Here is a 17,548-nt window from a genome sequence, read left to right as displayed (position 1 = left end):
GCCAGCCCACTCTGGTTATTTTTCTCTGAACCTGTGTCCTGTCCTGGTCGCTGCCATGATACCCTCCCCAGTCTGTCTCCTCCTCACCCAGATTCCACAGAGTCAGTGTTGTTTGTTCTCTGAGAGGCCCCAGTTACTCTGTACAGAAGTGGATAGGTCAGGAGAGAAGAAGGAAATACAAGGGGTTGTTAGGGTTTAAGGGATTATCATGAATCCCAAACTAAAACCCAAGCCTGCCTCTGTGCCAGACTTCAGACCTACAAAGTTTCAGCCTTCAGGGCTGTGTGTGAGGTCCACGCCCACAGTGCCCTGATGGTCCTGCCCAGCTTGGGTCCAGAAGTGAGCAGGGTGGGAAGTGACATTCTGATCTCAAGAGCAGTATGTCACTGGATTATTGGAGAGTTTTTTCCTTTTTTTCTAATAAGCCATTAGTACTAGTCTTCTATTATATAAACAAGAAGTCTTTTATTTTTTTTTTATTTCTTTTCAGCATAACAGTATTCATTGTTTTTGCACCACACCCAGTGCTCCATGCAATCTGTGCCCTCTCTAATACCCACCACCTGGTTCCCCCAACCTCCCACCCCCCCGCCCCTTCAAAACCCTCAGATTGTTTTTCAGAGTCCATAGTCTCAAGAAGTCTTTTCTTATTAGTAGTGGTCTTTTACTCCACAAAAAAAGCAAAATATGCTCAGAAAACACTCAGGGACACCTGGGTGGCTCAGTTGGGTTAAGTGTCTGCCTTTGGCTCAGGTCATAATCCCAGGGTTCTGCTTTCTCCCTCTGCCTGCCACTACCCTTGCTTGTGCACGCATGGTCGCACACTCTCTCTGTCTCTCTTTCAATCTTGGACAAATAAATAAATAAAATCTTTTAAAAAAGAAAAATGTAAATAGCACATAGGGTTAGCGTAGAAAGTCCCCGTGTCCCAGCCTGGGTGTCTCAGTCCCGTGCCTGAGGGTTAGAGAGAATCAATTGACTGCTGTTAAGTGTTCTCTGTGTTCTTCCAGACGTTCTCTGTGTGTATCTGTGAGAGCAGCACTCCACATCTTGGAATGTGTTGCAGCAGTGTGTGTGGGCCCCCCACCAAATCTCCTGTTTTCTTTCCAGCGGCCTCTCGTGCTGTCCCACCAAAGTACGTGAGTGGCTCTAAGTGGTACGGTCGCTGGAGCCGGCCCGAGCCTGAGCCAGGTGGCCCTGCAGTAGGAGCCAAATTTTTACCAGAAGAGCAGTCCTGGACCCCTGGGAGAGGCCAGCTCTGCCGCTCTGCATCTTTGGAAAGTGTGGAGGTGGGTCCAGTTCCCCTTCCCTATCCCGGGTCACCATTTCATTAGTTATGGTGACATGACTACAAGAGAATGTGAGGACAGGTGGGCATTCCTGGGCATCTCAAGTCACTGGAAACATGGGTACACATTGGGAAATGACATTTCATTCTAAAGCATCTCTGGGTCTGATTGTCTGCAGGGAAGTTCTGGCCAGCGAGTTACTCCTTTAGATATTGGGGTAGCGGAGAATTGGTGCCCAAATCACTTGTTTCTTTCCCTCCCCTGCTTACCACCACAAACTTGCCCCCAGCACTGCAAGAAGACTGGTTTTATGGTTTCATAGGAGTGAGGAAAGAAAAGGAAGATGCTCTTCTGATGCTCCTGCAAGGTTAGGAATTTGGAAGTACCAAGCCCACAGTCCCACCTGCCTTGAATACTTAGAACATACCAAGGCCCACACACTTACAATTTGGTTAAGATGTACCAGACACCTCCCGGGGCCTTGGGGGTTAATTCTAGCCCTACCCGTCCCTGAGTTGTTCACTGCCGCTGGGACCAACCCAGGAGATGGGCTGCTGGAGCCCAACAGCCTTTGTGTCAGGAAATATCTGTGAGCAGAGCCACAGTTTTCAAGTTAACCATGGATTCCTTAGACCTATTTTCAAGAATTTCAGAAGGTTCCTGGTTCCTGCTGTCTATGATGTATACTTTGTCTGGTGGGGCTTTACGGGGACTTATTTTTAGTAAGACAGCTCTGGGCCTCTCACATTAATTTATGTTTTCAACATTTGTTGAGGCAAACATATCTACTTTAATCCTAGAGTCCCTTTGCTCTGGGGTGTTATATGCATAGACAATACCAGCAAACTCCAGGTGTTCACTTTTTTATCCTCTTTAATCTTTGGTCCTTAGAGTTGGAGGTCTGAAGCGTCAGCTCCATCTCCATTGTACCATTCTGCTTGGTAAAACCATCTTGGATCCCTGTAATTAGAACATGGGAAAATATTGTTTTTACGGTTGTTGGTTGGGCTGAATGCGTTAGAAAAATTCCACTCTCATTTCAGTGCTGGCTCTGAGGGGGGCTGAGTCTTGGTCGACTTGGCATTCCTTCCAGAATCAGTCATGGGAAACACAGCACCTGTCAAAAGCAGACTTTGACTTTTAGTTGGCTGAGTTGGGCACAATAACGAGGTTTTCACTTGAGTCGAGTGTTTCTTGGTGGCCTGCACTCTGCGTGGTGCAGCTTGCAAAGGGCCCTGAGGTGTCAGGTGTTTGCTACACATCATGCTGTCCCTGGAACTCTTGGAGAGACAGAGAAAGCCACTCTCCTTCCAACTGTTGGCTGAACTGGTAAGGATGATAAGGGATGGGGTGTGGAGAGGTGAGGACCATTAAGCTTATGTCAAGATGATGTGGTGTGATGGCAGGTTAACCATGCCCCACAGCCACTCCTCTCCAGTGCTAGTTTCTAAAACCAGTACCACAAGGACCTGTTGATTGGGGAGCATTTTCTCTCCTTTTACGGTACAAATGCCTGATTATGTTTTTAGTGTGAACTACTGATGATTTTTGGTTTACGTTGAGGAACTTCCTGTGTCCCTGTGTCTGCACTGTAGCACTTAGTCTGTGAGAGGGAGCTGCTCTGTGTCAGCGCCTCTCGGCCTGGGTGCAGAGCCCTCCTGCAGTTGTGGGCATTCCTTTGAGGAGCTACATCTCACCAGCTTGTTGTTCCTCTTCCTCAGTCCCTTCCCCACCCCAGAACATACCTTTCTCTCTGTTCCTGGAGCTCTGGCCACTGCCGCATACTCTGGGGAATTTATATCTTTCTCTTTTCATTTTCACAGAGTCTCAAGTCAGATGAAGAAGCTGAAAGTGCTAAAGAACCTCAGAATGAGTTGTTTGAAGCACGAGGTAAAGCCACAGCTTCATGGTTGGTGCTGCCTCCCTTTGACCAGTGCTTTGAAGTTTAAGGAGCTAGGTCATTAGACAGTGAGCAGCTATGTGTAATTTCCTGGGAAGCATGCAGAGTGGGTGGTGTCCCTGGGGAGCCCCCTATTCCAGAGGTAGTCCCAGCTGGGAGGTGGTCACTTGATTCTCAGCATCCCCTGGGGACAGACCCTTAGAGGCCACTGGCTCAATGAGCGGTATGTCCTGCCCTGTCTCTTAGTCTGTGAGGACCTGTGTGACACCAGCTGGCAGGCATGGCCTTCGGGTGGTCTCAGGCCTGTTGTACTACCTTCTTGATGTGTCAGGCCTCGGCAGATCCTCTTCCTAACTGTGTGCAAGCAGTCTTGGCAGCTGTCAGCAGCCCTGTCTGTGCTCCAGAAGAAATGCCAGACATAATCCTTGTCCTTGGGAGCCTTGCAGGAATAACCAGAGGCAGCAGCAGTGTGCCCACATGTGGGTCTGTGGATGCCCTGAGCATGTCACAGGGCAGAAAGTACAGAAACTTCATTCAAAGAGAGAGACCTGAATTGCCCTTGAATTTTCTGTTGGATTAAAAATCAGCAGCTGGAACCAAGCATGCTCTAGATTGTGGTCCTCAAGGACAAGGGCCACTGATCGTTGTTTACTTTGGTGGATGTCTGAGGGACTGACCTGAGCACCCATCTGTGCTGCTGGACGAAGCACATAGATCAGGAAGAGCAGCCAGGCCACCACATCTTAACTGCCTTGGCCTCGAAGTATAAATTTAGGGCAGGAGAGGAAGGACTGGCTGGGAACGTTGTACATGGTGGGATTTGGGGTCTTTACCCACAGGTTCCTCCTAGCCTTGAGCAGGAACCTTTCCACTGGATTAGAGCTGACAGTAGTACATGAAACTCATATCAGACCTCAGAGGATTGATTTACCTCCTCCACCATTCCTGAGGAAAAAACCCTAGTATCGGAGGTGCTTTTAGAAATTTCAGACTCTTTAAGCTAGAAGGGATCTCAAAGAAGTCATTTTCCTCAGCCTGGCACAGTGCTGTTCGTGAGCACACAGGCCAGTAGGGACTGGCCGTGGAGGGGATGTCTGGCTTGAAGCAAGGCTCATCCATGGATGGCTTCTTATGGGCATGCCCACGTCTGTGTTCTTCCACAAGTTGTCTCTCTGGCAAAGCTCAGAAACACAAGTTTCTCGAAATTGTTTTTTAAATAGCTTGTCTAGTTTTTTGGGTCTTATTTTTATGTGTGTTTTTTGGGGTTTTTTTTGTTTGTTTTTTTCTTTTGGTTAAATACAAATAATACAGCCTTCTTTTATGTGCTTTCAGTGGTCTGACTTCTGACTTAGGAGGTTCCCTTCAGAAAAAGCTTTCCCCAATGGATCACAATGTTCCCACCAATGACATTTTATTATGCAAATCTGCAAATACAGAAACGAACAACCATGTACCCATCACCTTTGACGCTTTGCTACTTGAGTGTCCATTTGCCTGTCCCTCTGGTTTCAGAGTACATTGCCAGCATTGGTGTGTTCCCCCCAGGTGCTTCCACCTAAAGCATAGGGTTTACCTGTCACTCTCCCTGCTTCAGGCCAGCTGCCGGCTTGGGGTTCTGAGGTCTTTGGGTGTCTCCAGAAGCCCTGCAGCCCCTCCTTGGACACCCCTGAGAGCCGGGTCCGGGGCATCTGGGAAGAGCTGGGTGTTGGCAGTAGCGGCCACCTGAATGAGCAAGAGCTGGCCATCGTCTGTGAAAGCATCGGGCTCCAGGGACTGGAGAAGGAGGTGAGAGGGGCCAAGGCAGACCACACTGGAGGATGGGCTCTTTGCGATGGTCAGATTGATGTTGGGTCTGGGGAGTCCCTTCACTCTCCAGATACTGATGTGGTTGTACTACTTTCTGGTGGAAGTCCTCTGATAACTCCCAGTGCTACTGCTGAGGTCTGCATCCACGCAGGTCACAAGTGGCCTGCCTCACTGACATCTGAGCATCTTCACTCCTGACCCTTCCTCTGCCTAGAGTACACTAACTCCTTCTTGCATTGCTCAGGTCTACCATCCAGCCTACATATCATGCCCTCTGAAACAGGCTGTGCTCCCCAGGGGCTGAATTCACCCCTCCTTCCTTCTGCAGGAGTGGGCAGTGGTGATGGGGAAGCTCCCCCTTGGTAAAATTCTTCTTAGCCCTGCTGTCCTTGGTAGTTCCTGAACTGCTGGGGACACAGGGCACCTTCCATATGTATGTCTTCTTACCATCCAGTGAGTTCCTGGCATGGTAGACTCTGAATGGATATTTGTGGAATTAGGAAGTGCAGGTGGCATCCATTCACAGCAGGGTGGAAAGTGACCAGGTGTGGAGATGTCACAGGCCAGAGTAAAGGGAGGTCAGAGTGTCCCAGACAGTTTGAATTTGATAAGGATGAGCAGACTGCCCAGCTTGGGGAGGGAAGGCCTGAGTGGGGGTGGCCTCAGCACTGGTGTGGTGGCTTTTGTCTAGGAACTGGAGGATCTGTTTAACAAACTGGATCAAGACGGAGACGGCAGAGTGAGTCTTGAGGAATTCCAGCTTGGCCTGTTCAATCATGGGCCCACTTCACTTCCAGAATCTTCCACTCCTGTCAAACCGAGCATGTCCTGGTCTCATTACCAGGTAAAATGGGATGATTAAGCCTTGAACCACAGCAATAATTGCTGTTGCTCTCTGGCCTTCAGCGACTTCGCAGACCTGGGAGTTGGTGGGTGTGTGTATACGTATGTGTGTCAGTGGGAGGCCATGTGATCTAGATTCTAAAACCACACAGGTCTTGTGGCTGATCTGGCATTGCCCCTCCCTAGCTATGTGTCCCTGTTTGAGTTACTTGCCTTCTCTGAGCCACAGGCTCTTCATATGTAAAATGGGTGCCTCATAAGTAGTCAATGAGGCTTACCTGGCAGCCTTCCTTGGTTGTGGGATAGGCTGCCTTCCAGTAGGAGAGCTCCTTCTCTCCTCCCTGCTGTGGTGTAGTGAGAGTATTCCATACCTTCCCTAGGAGTAGTTCCCCAGGTACTCCTTACCCTGTGCTCTCCCTGTCCTATATTCCTAAATTTTCTCTCTCATACAAATACCAGGTCGCTGCAGATAGAGGAGAGCAGATTTTGGGCAGTTATTTAAATTTGATCTCAGGACACCTAAGTGGCTCAGTCGGTGAAACATCTGCTTTCAGCTTAGATCATGATCCTGGGATCAGAGAACCGCATCGGGCTCCCTCCCCGGTGGGGAGTCTGCTTCTCCCTCTGCCTGCCACTCCCCCTGCTTGTGCTCTCAATCTCTGTCTGTTTCTTTCTCTGTTAAATAAATAAGTAAATTCCTTAAAAATTTTAATAATAAATAAATAAATGAGTTCATTGTGATCTCGTTTGGTGACTGTTGGCTTAGTATTTGGTTTTTCTCCATCCCAGCACAGGAAAACCTCCCTCTTCCATCACAGGGCATGGTTCTCTGAAGAGGCTTGCTGATGTGGCTGATCCCATAGTTTGTGGGCGGTGGTGCAGGACCAGTGACATTGTTTCTGCTAGGCTGGGTAATCTGAGAGTCCAGCTTCTGAATCTGAACCTGATGAGAATGGACAGAGAAGAAACTAAGAGCATTAAAGGAAGGTGTCAGGCCATGTAAGGTCAGAGGCCACAATGAAGTCCCACCAGCTTGTGCCTGGTGCCAGTGGAAAGAGGGTGCTTCCTCTGTGATGGAGCTGTCCCTGTTCCTGTGTTCCAATGAGGAGGCACAGCTGGCCAGGGCTCTGAGCTGTGGGGCGCAGGTCTGAGGCCAGGCAGGACCCACCTCTAGTCAGAGGCAGGGCCCAAGGAAAACCTGACTGCCCAGGAAGTGCCCTGAGCCCACATGGCTGTGGGTGGAGGGTATTGCATCCTGTGTATGTGGGCTTTGGGGTGGCATGGTGCTGCTGGGCCTTCCGGTATGCAGCCTAGCCCCCACCTTCTCCTATTAGACACACCTGTCCTCAAGCTCACAGGCCTCACCAAGGAAACAGGTGGGAGGGAGATAAGGGTGGTCGGGGTGCATTTGGGTATCTGACCTTCTCCACATGGCCATGGCCACGTTCCAAGCCATTCTTGAGCTTCTCACTCCCCTGGGTCAAATGCTTGCTTTATAGGACTGTAAAGTACCTAGCACAAGTTAGTGAGCACCAGTTCATGAGAAAGTGTTTCTGGAGAGGTAGGAATACAACTGAGAACAGATGAGGGTGTGTGGGTCTGGGAGCACTTGCTGAGAACTGAGTGTGGGGAGGGGGTGTGGTGGGCTAGGAGGGGCTGTCAGAGCAGAGCCCTAGGAAGCACAACCATGGAAGTGTTGGGGGACAGTGTTTTAGGCAATGAGACAAACTTGGAATGTTTGGGAATAGCAAGAGACTTCTGTGAGGGAGGCTGAAAGGAAGCCAGCAAGGAGGGGAGCCCTTGGAGTGTGGTGGAAGCCCTGGTGGCCAGAAAGAAGGGGCAGCTGCTCCTCATTCCTGTGGCCTCAGACAGCAAATGCTTGTTCTGCCTGGGGCAGAAAACAGTCTTTTTTTTTTTTTAAGTTCTCTTTCTTTCTTTCCTTCCTTCTTTCTTTCTTTCTTTTTTCATTTATTTGAGAGAGCAAGAGAGCTTGAGTGGTGGGGAGGTGCAAAGGAAGAAAGGGTAGGAAGAAGACTCCCCGCTGAGCAAGTATCCACATGCACCGCAGGATGCTGTGATCATGTCCTGAGCCTAAAGCAGATGCTTAACCAGCTGAGCCACCCAAGCACCCCAGCAGAAAATAACCCTGCTTGACGACGGATTCTTATAGCCTGTAACCATAATAGATCAGTTTTCCGGCCAAGAGATTTTTTCCCTTTCTTCCTAAAACTCCCCAGTTCTGAGGCTCCTGGGTGGCTCAGTCGGTTGAGCATCCGACTCTTGATTTTTGGCTCAGGTCTGGATCTCAGGGTCATGAGATTAGGCCATCAGCTCCATCCTCAGCATCCATCCACTCCTCAGGGAGTCGGCTTGTCCCTCTGCCCCTCCCCCCTGCTCACATTGTCTTTCTCTGTCTAATAAATAAATAAATCTTAAAAAAAAAAAACAAAGCCCAAACTCCCCAGTTCTGTCAGCTGTGAGATGTGTTTCTGAGGCCTGGGGAAATGTGTGACTTTGGGCCATTCCACCTCCTCTTTTCAAGCACGTCTCGGGTTTCTCTCCATAGGCTGGATTTCCTAGCATTGGCTGGTGCCATCTCTGCCATCTCCGGCTCTCCTGTTGAGAGGCCAGGTGCTCACCATTACTGCATCGGGGAGAGAGGTTAAAACTGCTTCATGTCTCCCACCAAGCAGCTTGTGCTGACTGGTCAGGCCACAAGGGCCCTAGGATGTGTTCCCTGGGCAAGACCTCTGGTGGACGGTAGGAAAGCAGGCACCAGGGTCCTTGCAAAGGCAGTGGGCTGAGTGTCCAGAGTCCTGGGTTCAAATCTCCCTCGAGTTGTTGCCCACAGAGCCATGCAGTCTTGGGCACACTGTGTGATGGTGCCTTGTCTCTGTTTCCTAGTCACTGTGTGAGTGGTTCTTACTGGGCCTGAACAAGACAGCGAAGGGCTGAGCATAGGCTGCTGAGGTTGGAAAGTCCTAAAAATGGACAGGAGGCCGAAGTGCTGATGGGTCCCTTTGCTTTCCCTGCATGCAGGTCCTGGAGGAGGGTGGCTGCCCAACTGCCACAACATCGTCCCTTGTGTCTGTGTGCTCAGGCCTGCGTCTCTTGTGCAGCATTGATGACGGCACTGGCTTTGCAGTTCCGGAGCAGCTCATCGCCCTGTGGGCCCAGGAGGGAATTCCGAATGGCAGGGAGATCTTGCAGGTCTGGAACTGGTCTCTTCAGAGCTGCCCCCGGGAGAACATCCGGGGGGACCTTGGGGCCCTCTGCACACAGAGGAGGCCAGACAGAGTATCCCAGACACATAGGCCCTTAACTCTCTGCAGAGAACCCCATGTAGGAAAGGTCTGTTGGAATTACTTTCTTCTGTATTTTTTACTATTAAAATATAGGAGATTTGGGGATGCCTGAGTGGCCTGGTCGGTTAAGTGTCTGCCTTTGGGTGGGGTCATGATCCCAGGGTCCTGGGATTGAGTCCTGCCTCGGGATCTCTACTTGGTGGGAAGCCTGCTTCTCTCTCTGTCGGCTGCTCCCTCTGCTTGTGCATGTGCTCTCTCTCTCTCTTTCTTTGAAAAATAAATGAAAATCTTTAAAATATAGGAGATTTTTAATTTAAAAAGATAATAAATAAGAAACAGAAAAACAACAGTCTGAAACAAATCCATTTGAAAATAGGTTTTAGTATATTGACATTCCCTCCAGTGCATTGTTAACCTTGGAGATGTTCTGCTTGCCTGGATGAGGGATTCAGTCCCAGATGAGGGAAGGAAATTTCCTTCCTTGTGGTAGAGACTCTTACTGGATGTCACAATCCCAGTAGTCTGAGTGTTTCCATTTGTTGAGGACAAGCTCTTTAGTGAACCTGAATTCTGTCAGAGCTGCCTGCCAGCCTAGGCAAGCTCCTCTCCCCACAGACCCAGCTTGCCCAGACCCTCCCTCCACTGGGTGGGACATAGAGAGGTGTGCTGCCTGGCTGTCCTCAGAGGGGGGCCAGTCTGACTTCCCCCAGGAGCTTAGGGCCAGACCCTTGGGGTTTGGAGGGAGCCTGCTCTGGGAGCAGGACAAGGGTGAGGGAAGAACACACTGTGTGTTCTTGGAAGTGTATTGGTAAGCTAGACTGATGATCTTATTTTCTGAATTTGTTGTAAAAAAAAAAAAGGTATCAACTGTATAGAAAATTTAAAGAAAAATAGTAAAGCCTGCTCCCCTTTGCTCCCACTCTGCAGGAGGAGCAACCTAACAGCTTAATGGGAGTACTATAGAGCCCTTCCCCAACACAGAGAAGAAATACGTATTTTAGATATTCCAGCTTTAAATTTTTTTTTGCAAAATCTGTATACCATATACTTGTTAATTTATGTTACCTTTTCTCTCTTGTACATGTAGATTTTTTTTCTGTTTTAAATCTTGGCATTTAAAATGTATATATATCTTCCTGTTTCTATGCTGGTATTTCTTTGTAGGCCAGATTCCTGAAGCTATGAGTTTTAATTCTTGATAGGCTTCATCAGATTACCTCTCAAAATGTCCCTATTATCACAAACTAACACTACATGGAGGAGTCCAGCAACAGTCTCTAAGACAGGCCTCCTGACACCTTGAGCCAGTCCCTCCTGGACCTCAACTCAGCCATTGCTGAATGTGACCACCCAGCAGCCTGGGTGGAGCCTGAACAGCCAGGACAGGCCTGGGCACCTGGCCCTTGGAATTGTTAGAGACCAAGCCCAGATCACCAGATTGGCCGCTAGGGAGGGTAGAGAGCAAAGGAATTCATGGTTTGGGGATTCTCCCTGAAACTATGTTCTGATTCCCTGTCATTTGGAGGTGGGTCAGCTGCCATCATAACCTGACAGATGGTGAATCTCAAATTTGCCTCTGACATTTCATAACTTAACATTTTTGTTGCTTTCCTGCTATCACAGAGTATTTCCAGTTCTTTAGCAATTTATAATTCACCAGTTGCATTGAGTTTGCTTCCATTTTGTTGAAAGGCTACGATGTTTACTGAACTCTCAGTACTTGGCACCAAGCAAGGACCTGTGAAGTTTGTGATGTTATTTACTCCTCATGCAGCCTGGAAGGTGTTTCTATCTCATGTGACAGATGGGGTGGCTGCCTGTGCACCAGTAAGTGGGACAGGTGGTCCAGGTCCTGGCCTGCCGAGTCAAGCCCCTTCCTGCCCGCAACACTCTCAGAAACTGCTTACCTGTGACATTGGTGGTCAAGACCACAGGCTGCTGCCCAAGGAAGCACCCAGCTGAGTGAGCCCTCAACCTGGACGTGTTGGTGTCATGTACTCAGCTTCTCAAGACACCTGGCCATTTCAGGGCACTTCCTGGCCAGGCCCTCAGGGATGCTCTGTGAGGAGGCCTGGGATTGGTTATCTGTCCCTCCTCAACAAATCACCATTGAATTACACCTTCACACACGATGACTGTTCTTATACAGAACAGCTTCTGTTGGTCAGGAATTTGGGAATTAGTGGGTAGTTCTAGCCCAGGGTCTCCCCTGAGGTTGGTCAGAGGCCTTGTGAGAGCCTGACTGGGGCCGAGCTGCTTCTTCCAAGTTGGCAGATTGATGCTTGCTGTAGGTGGGAGGGCCTCCTTTCTTGCACAGGGCCCCTTCCTCGGACTGCTTGAGCGTCCTCACATCTGGGCAGCAGCTTCCCTGGAGCACCATCTCAGAGAGGGCGGGGAGGAGGCCATGTGTCTGCCACACCCCAGCCTTGGAAACCCTACACTGTTACCTCCTCAGTACCCTGTGGGTCACGGGCTGGCCCTGCTCGGTGTGGAAGGGGAGGACCTGGGAGTGGATACCAGAAGGTGAGGGGCACGGGGCTGTCTTGGAGACTGGTTTCTACCCATCCCTTGTGGGTTTTGATGACTCCTTTCTCCTTGACCAGGAAGCTGCTGCTGTGACCTGTCATGTTTTTGCCTTCTGTCATTTCTCTTCAGAAGTGCTTTGGGAGGTGGGGGAGCAGTGGAAATCAAGTGTCTGTGGTATAAGTTAAAAAAGGGAGCATGTCTCATTCCCACGTGTGATCTGGGAATGCGGTGGCTCTTTAATCTACAGGCCCTGACGTGGTGCCTGCCTCTGGACATGACTATTTTTTGACATCATAGAAAGAAGCAGGGGTCAAGAATACTCAACACGAGAAAAGCAAATGCAGCAAGTGTTATTAGTTGAGCAGAGGGGTATACGGGTATGGTTTATTATTACTGTGGTACAATACATATAAATTGTTTTATTCTCTTATTTTCAGAACCCTGATGGGAAAAGAGTGCTCCACTCTTTGTGGTGCTGGGCCATGGCTCGTCTGTCAGATCATTTTTCCACCCACCCATACACACATTTCACAGAGATTCTATTAGCTTGAAATGATAACAACTCAACTCCCTGGCTTAAGCAGAGTGGACGTTAGGGGCTTACCTGGACAGACACTCGGGAAAAGGCGTCCCAGGGGTGTTGTCAGGGATCTCTGCATTCTCCTCTGCTTGCTTCTCAGTGACACTGAGCTCAGGTCAGGTCTCCTCATACAGCTCCCAGGGCTAGCAGGGTCCACACAACAAGTTATTTCACAGGGAGAAAGGCGTCTCCCCTGGTCTCCTGTCAAGCCCCATGATGTCCTCTGCTTGGGACATGCCCCTTCTGTGTCAGTTACTTTTTTAGGATGAGGTTCTCTGTCTAGCCTGGAGCACATCCACATCCATAAGATGAATGGTGATAGAGGCAGAGACTTTACACGTAGAAAAGTTGGCAGGTACTGCCTATAGGACAGTGTGGACCTGGGCCCTGCCTGCTCTTAGGAAAGCCAGGAAGTGTTTGGAGAGGCCACCCATCTTTTCCTGCCCAACAGACTTTGCTATTTCCAGAGTCTCGACTTCAGTGTGGACGAGAAGGTGAACCTTTTGGAGCTGACCTGGGCCCTTGAGAATGAGCTCATGATGGTTGGTGGTGCCACTCAGCAGGCAGCCTTGGCCTGCTACCGCCAGGAGCTGACCTTCCGCCAGTAAGAGCTCAGTGTGTTGGGGTTGGGGGGTGGGCACAGCTAGCCAGCCTGCTGAGTGGTAGGAAGTCCCAGGAAATGGGCATCCTGCCCTTGTCCACTCCAAGCCAGTCCCAGGGGCCAGGGAGCTCGACACCACCTTTTCCACTGGCTCTCCTTTAGTGGGCATTTTGGGGGGACAGGGAAATAGCTGAGCACTCCCCATGGCTTGAGTGACATCCCTGTGTGTGGCCTGAGAGGGCCTTGCTGATTGGGTTTTTACAGCCACAGAATTTCAGAGTCACTGGCCTGTCTTCACACTTGGAAACTGATGTCGAGGTCCTCCCTTAGCCCCTTTTAGCAAGGTTCCAAAGGGGGCATTTGAACATGATGCTCATCCTGCTGACACTGGAGCTCTTGGATGCAGAGGCCAAAATCCTCTAGCCGGCAGGGATGTGTTCCAAGAGCAGGCAGAGGGCTCCTGAGCTGGGGCGGCTGGCTGGGGAAGAGAACAAAGTGTTCCTCAACATGGTCACCAAGAGCAAAGTGACGGGGGGAGGGGCAGAGAATGAGTTCCATTTTAGTTGAGTTCAGCTTTCGATTAGCTGAGTATTCAGGCCATCTGTCTGCTCAGCAGATTGGCATAAAGATCATTTTTGTGTTTATTGGTGTCCCAAAGCTGCAGAAAAGAAATCATGATTTCTGTCCTCAAGATTTTGCATCCTGTTAGGTGCTGATAGGTGAGCTTTCTGACCCTCAGGCAGCTTTGCAAATAGGACCCCAGAAAGACTCTGCCTTGGGAAGGTAGAGGAAGAAAAGCTCCATGCTCTTCAGGGGGAGAAATGGTCAAAATGGCAGGTGTCGGGGAGTGTAGAGCTACAGGTGTGACCTGCTCTGGGGGACTCACCTGGATGTCAGGCTGCAGGTGTCGGGGTGTGACCAGGCAGGACCATGGGTGGCCAGCCTTCTCCCCCTTCATGTATCTAGTCCTAGATTGGGTGCTGAGGATCCCTGGGAGAGGAGACAGGAGGGGAGGGGGCACGGATAAATTCTCACCTGTTCTGGGCCATCTGGAGGTGTGGCACACTGTAAGGCTCTTGGTTCATACTTCCTTGGTTCAGAAACTTTCTAGAAACCTTCTTGACACATCATTTAGCTTCTCTCTCAGTATGTGCAAGTAAAAGGGACAGAGTAATTCTGGAAACCAATTTCAGGAGATGGTTGGTGGTGGCAGTGAGGTCAAAGCACAGCACTGCCCATGCTCAGCACCCCGTTAATGCAGCCCCTTCTGTCATTCATGCAGACACAGGGCTTGCTGGCCCCAGAGCATGTGTCCTCATCTCACCCTGTTTCCTTCCTGTGGCAGGGGGCAAGTGGAGCAGATGGCAAAGGAGCGAGACAAGGCGAGGCAGGACCTGGAGAAAGCAGAGAAGAGGAACCTGGAGTTTGTGCAAGAGATGGATGACTGTCACTCTGCCCTAGAGCAGCTCACAGAGAAGAAAATTCAGTAGGTCTTGGGGTCATACCCAAGCCCAGGGTGGCAACTCCTTAGCAGCTGGGTGGTGATTCCCCAGCCCTGGCCACGGGTGGGTGGTGGATGTGACACTGCTGCTAGCTGAGGCCATGGTCATGAACATGCTGGAGTTGAGGCCCTCCTGTTTCACCTGAGCCAGTAGAAATCTTGAAAGTGCACCTCTGGGGATGTCCTTCCTGGAAAGAAGAGGGGTGTATTTAAAAAACAGCCTTGCTCTTAATGCTGTGGGGACATGTGCAGGAGCATCCAGCTGTGTGTGCCTGTGGACTGCAGGGAAAATTCCCATTCTCTGCTTTATTAATGGGGTCTGTCCCTCTTAACCCGGGTCTTCTGTGTGTGCCTGTGGCTGGTGACATGGACGATGGCTTTGAAAGAGGGCTGGTGAATGGTTTTGGAGCCTGATGAAAGGAGCCTGCCATGGTGGGAGGAGCCCGGAGCCTGAAACCTGACCTCAGATGTTATGAGGTACAATGGGTTAAGCAGACCCCTGGGGGGCGGTCTGTTGCACTGGGGGGCTGGTGGCTGCACAGACCAGAGGGAAGGATTTCTGACCTTTTATGGAGACAAAACCCACCTCTCTGGTTTATTAACCAAAATGTGAAGAAATCCAGCCCGAAGATCAGACCCCAGGCTAGGGCAAGCAGAGGAGGGGCTTTTCACCCCACTGCGGGGAACAGTCTGTGCTAGGCTTCCCTGGCGGGAACTGAGCTGGTTATTCACTTTCTGGATGCTTTTGTCACCTGGAGGTGTCCCCTCAAGGATAGCAAAGTGTGTGCATTGTGGAAAACCAGTGTGCTATACTCAGCTCTTGGTAGTGGTAGTAGTGGGGGCACTGGGAGGCTATGAGCCTCCCACCTCATTCTCCCTCAGCAGCTCTTGCTATGACCCTGGGTGTGATGAAGTCCCAGAACCTAGGTCAGGTTCGGTGGGGTGAGGTTCGGAGCCGACGGCTAAAGAAAGAATTCTTAAGACGTCTCTGGTGCAAAAAGGTGGTTTATTAGAGCACGGGGACAGGACCCGTGGGCAGGCAGAGATGCGGCTGCCCAGGGTTGTGAGGGATGGCAGGTTATGTACCCTGCAGTTGGGGGAAGGTGAGGGGAAGGGAGGTTTCAACGGAGTTTTCATATGCTAAAGAGGGCCTACAAGGTGCCAGGATGTCCCAGGCCTACCCGAGGCCTTACCCTTGTGGCTGGATCAATGTTGTCTTTAGACCAGCTATTAACATTAAGATAGTTGGGAGACTTTTTGGTGGGGTGTCACAATCCTGCTATCAATCGCCTTTGTTAGTGAGATTTAGGACATTTGTAAGCCAAGGGAGACTCCTGTCTAGCAGGATTGTCTAGCTCTGCAAGTTAACTATTTGTTTATTGTTCATGGCGGTCAGGGCTGCCTGAGGGATGCTACACATATGACAGAGGGGGAGCGGATGGAGAGCGGGGTGCTAGGCGCCAGCTTTTGTTTTATCTTCAGCCAGCCCCGTGCTCCCTCATCAGGTGAACGGAGCCCCTGAGATTCCTCAGCTGTGAAGTGGGAATTCTGACAGACTGTGCTCTGGGTGGGAGGCTACCAGTCCTTGTGTTTGAGCCCTCAGCGGGGTTTGGTGCCTGTAGCCACCAGGCACATCTCATGCCTGCAGGTAGCTGAGGAACTCAGGTGGTATATGTGGCTTCAGCGAGCAGGTGTGTGAGAGCCTGTGATAAGCCATCCGGTTCCTGCATCTCTCGGATGTTGCCTCTCACTGTCTTGTGTGGTTGCATTTGAAAGGGAACCCTTTCCTCACCCCAGCCCTGCTGGCAGTGTTTGACATGACCTACATGAAGCCCCCACATGCGTGGCCCTGGGTGGGCAGTGTACGGACATTTTATCTGCCCCCATCCACCTTACAGCAGGCTTCTGAGCACTATCCCAAAAAGGCTTACTCCTGCCATGTGTGGGGACTGTCACGGTCACAATTACAAAGCCCTTGCCTCCATGGCTCACAGTGGGAGAGATTGGAGACATCGAGGGGTGTAGCCTGCTTTCCTGGGGCTCCAAGGTTCACAACGTGGCCATAGCAGATGTTGGGGGGTGGTTTCATAGCCACACAGGGCCAGTTGATTGTGCCCAACTGAACAGTAAGGATCGAAGACCAAGAGCCCGTTTCATCTTCAGCAGGGATGCTGGGCACCGTAGGTTGAGGAGCCCCTCAACCCCCTAGGAGGGAGCTTCTGTTGCAGCCTGGGAAACTGTGATATGTTGTGCTCCTGTTGTGCACTGGGTATCCTGACTCAACAGCCACAGTTATCCAGAGAGGCCATTTTGGCCCCATTTTTCAGCCAAAGAAACTGAGGCTTGTAGCAGTGTAGTAGCATGCCATAATCACACAACCAACGTGGCCTAAAAGTTGAAGCCAGGTCTCCCATCTCCTTGTCATATGCTTTCTCTGAGATAAGAGAGTGTGAGGCCCTGGTCTGCCTTGTATTCAGAGTGTAAGAAAACAGACCTTTAGGCAGAAGGAGCTCTTCCCAAGCTGAGGTCACCTGGAGTCACATACTGCCATCCTAGGTCAGCACATGAGAGGGCCCCACCGGCTCACCTTCCCATAGGACCCATGCACTAGGGGTTCCAAAGGAGGGTATTGCCTATCCCTACTGGTCTGTGGGGAAGCAGGCTCAGAGCTGAGCAGGGCCACCCATCTGAGTCCACAGGCCTTTGGAATCGCAGAGGCCTGAGGGTGGCTGGAGAAGGCTAGATGCAGCAGGCTGAGATCCTGGTCTGCTCTCCAGTAGACGTCCACACCTACCTCTGCCTGGCTTGGAGAAAAGGTATGCAAGAGATGGCATCAAGGCTATAGTGTGGAAGAGTGCTTGTGTGTGTGTGTGTGTCTGTGTGTGTGTGTGTCTGTGTGTGTGTGTCTGTGTGTGTGTGTGTCTGTGTGTCTGTCTGAGTATACAGTGGGTATGTATAAGTTTGCACTCATGCAAACTCATTCCATCATTCTTGCATGAAAGACTCTCACAGGATAGTGGGATGTTCAGGAGACCATCAGTGGGGCTTGGTGCCTGTAGCCTGTAAGGATCCTTTCATCAAATTTTCAAAAATATTTCTAGTCAAACCTGAGAAAATAAATAAACATGGTCTCACTGTAAGGAGGTGGTAGTAAGCCTATGGAACCCCGGGTGGGGAGACCAACCATGACACCGTGA

The 17,548-nt window shown here is 50.5% G+C and overlaps 1 protein-coding gene across 8 annotated transcripts in view; it reads left to right on the top strand.

Annotated features, from left to right (window-relative positions):
• The window catches only part of NINL (ninein like), a 171,765-nt gene that overhangs the window by 103,673 nt on the left and 50,544 nt on the right, over positions 1 to 17,548 (top strand). For 7 of the 8 annotated variants that reach the window (XM_044263836.1, XM_044263837.1, XM_044263832.1 and 4 more), the window contains exons 4-10: positions 1,111 to 1,289; positions 3,113 to 3,179; positions 4,784 to 4,974; positions 5,687 to 5,839; positions 8,878 to 9,048; positions 12,717 to 12,853; positions 14,196 to 14,336. In XM_044263836.1, the coding sequence (XP_044119771.1) occupies positions 1,111 to 1,289; positions 3,113 to 3,179; positions 4,784 to 4,974; positions 5,687 to 5,839; positions 8,878 to 9,048; positions 12,717 to 12,853; positions 14,196 to 14,336 (1,039 nt within the window). The remainder of the gene's footprint in view (positions 1 to 1,110; positions 1,290 to 3,112; positions 3,180 to 4,783; positions 4,975 to 5,686; positions 5,840 to 8,877; positions 9,049 to 12,716; positions 12,854 to 14,195; positions 14,337 to 17,548) is intronic. The other variant, XM_044263833.1, reaches the window with a different exon arrangement.

Source organism: Neovison vison, chromosome 8, assembly GCF_020171115.1.
Source record: "Neovison vison isolate M4711 chromosome 8, ASM_NN_V1, whole genome shotgun sequence".
NCBI lineage: Eukaryota > Metazoa > Chordata > Mammalia > Carnivora > Mustelidae > Neogale > Neogale vison.
The sequence above is the reverse complement of the archived record's forward strand: the minus strand, read 5'-3'. Positions and strand labels throughout refer to the sequence as shown.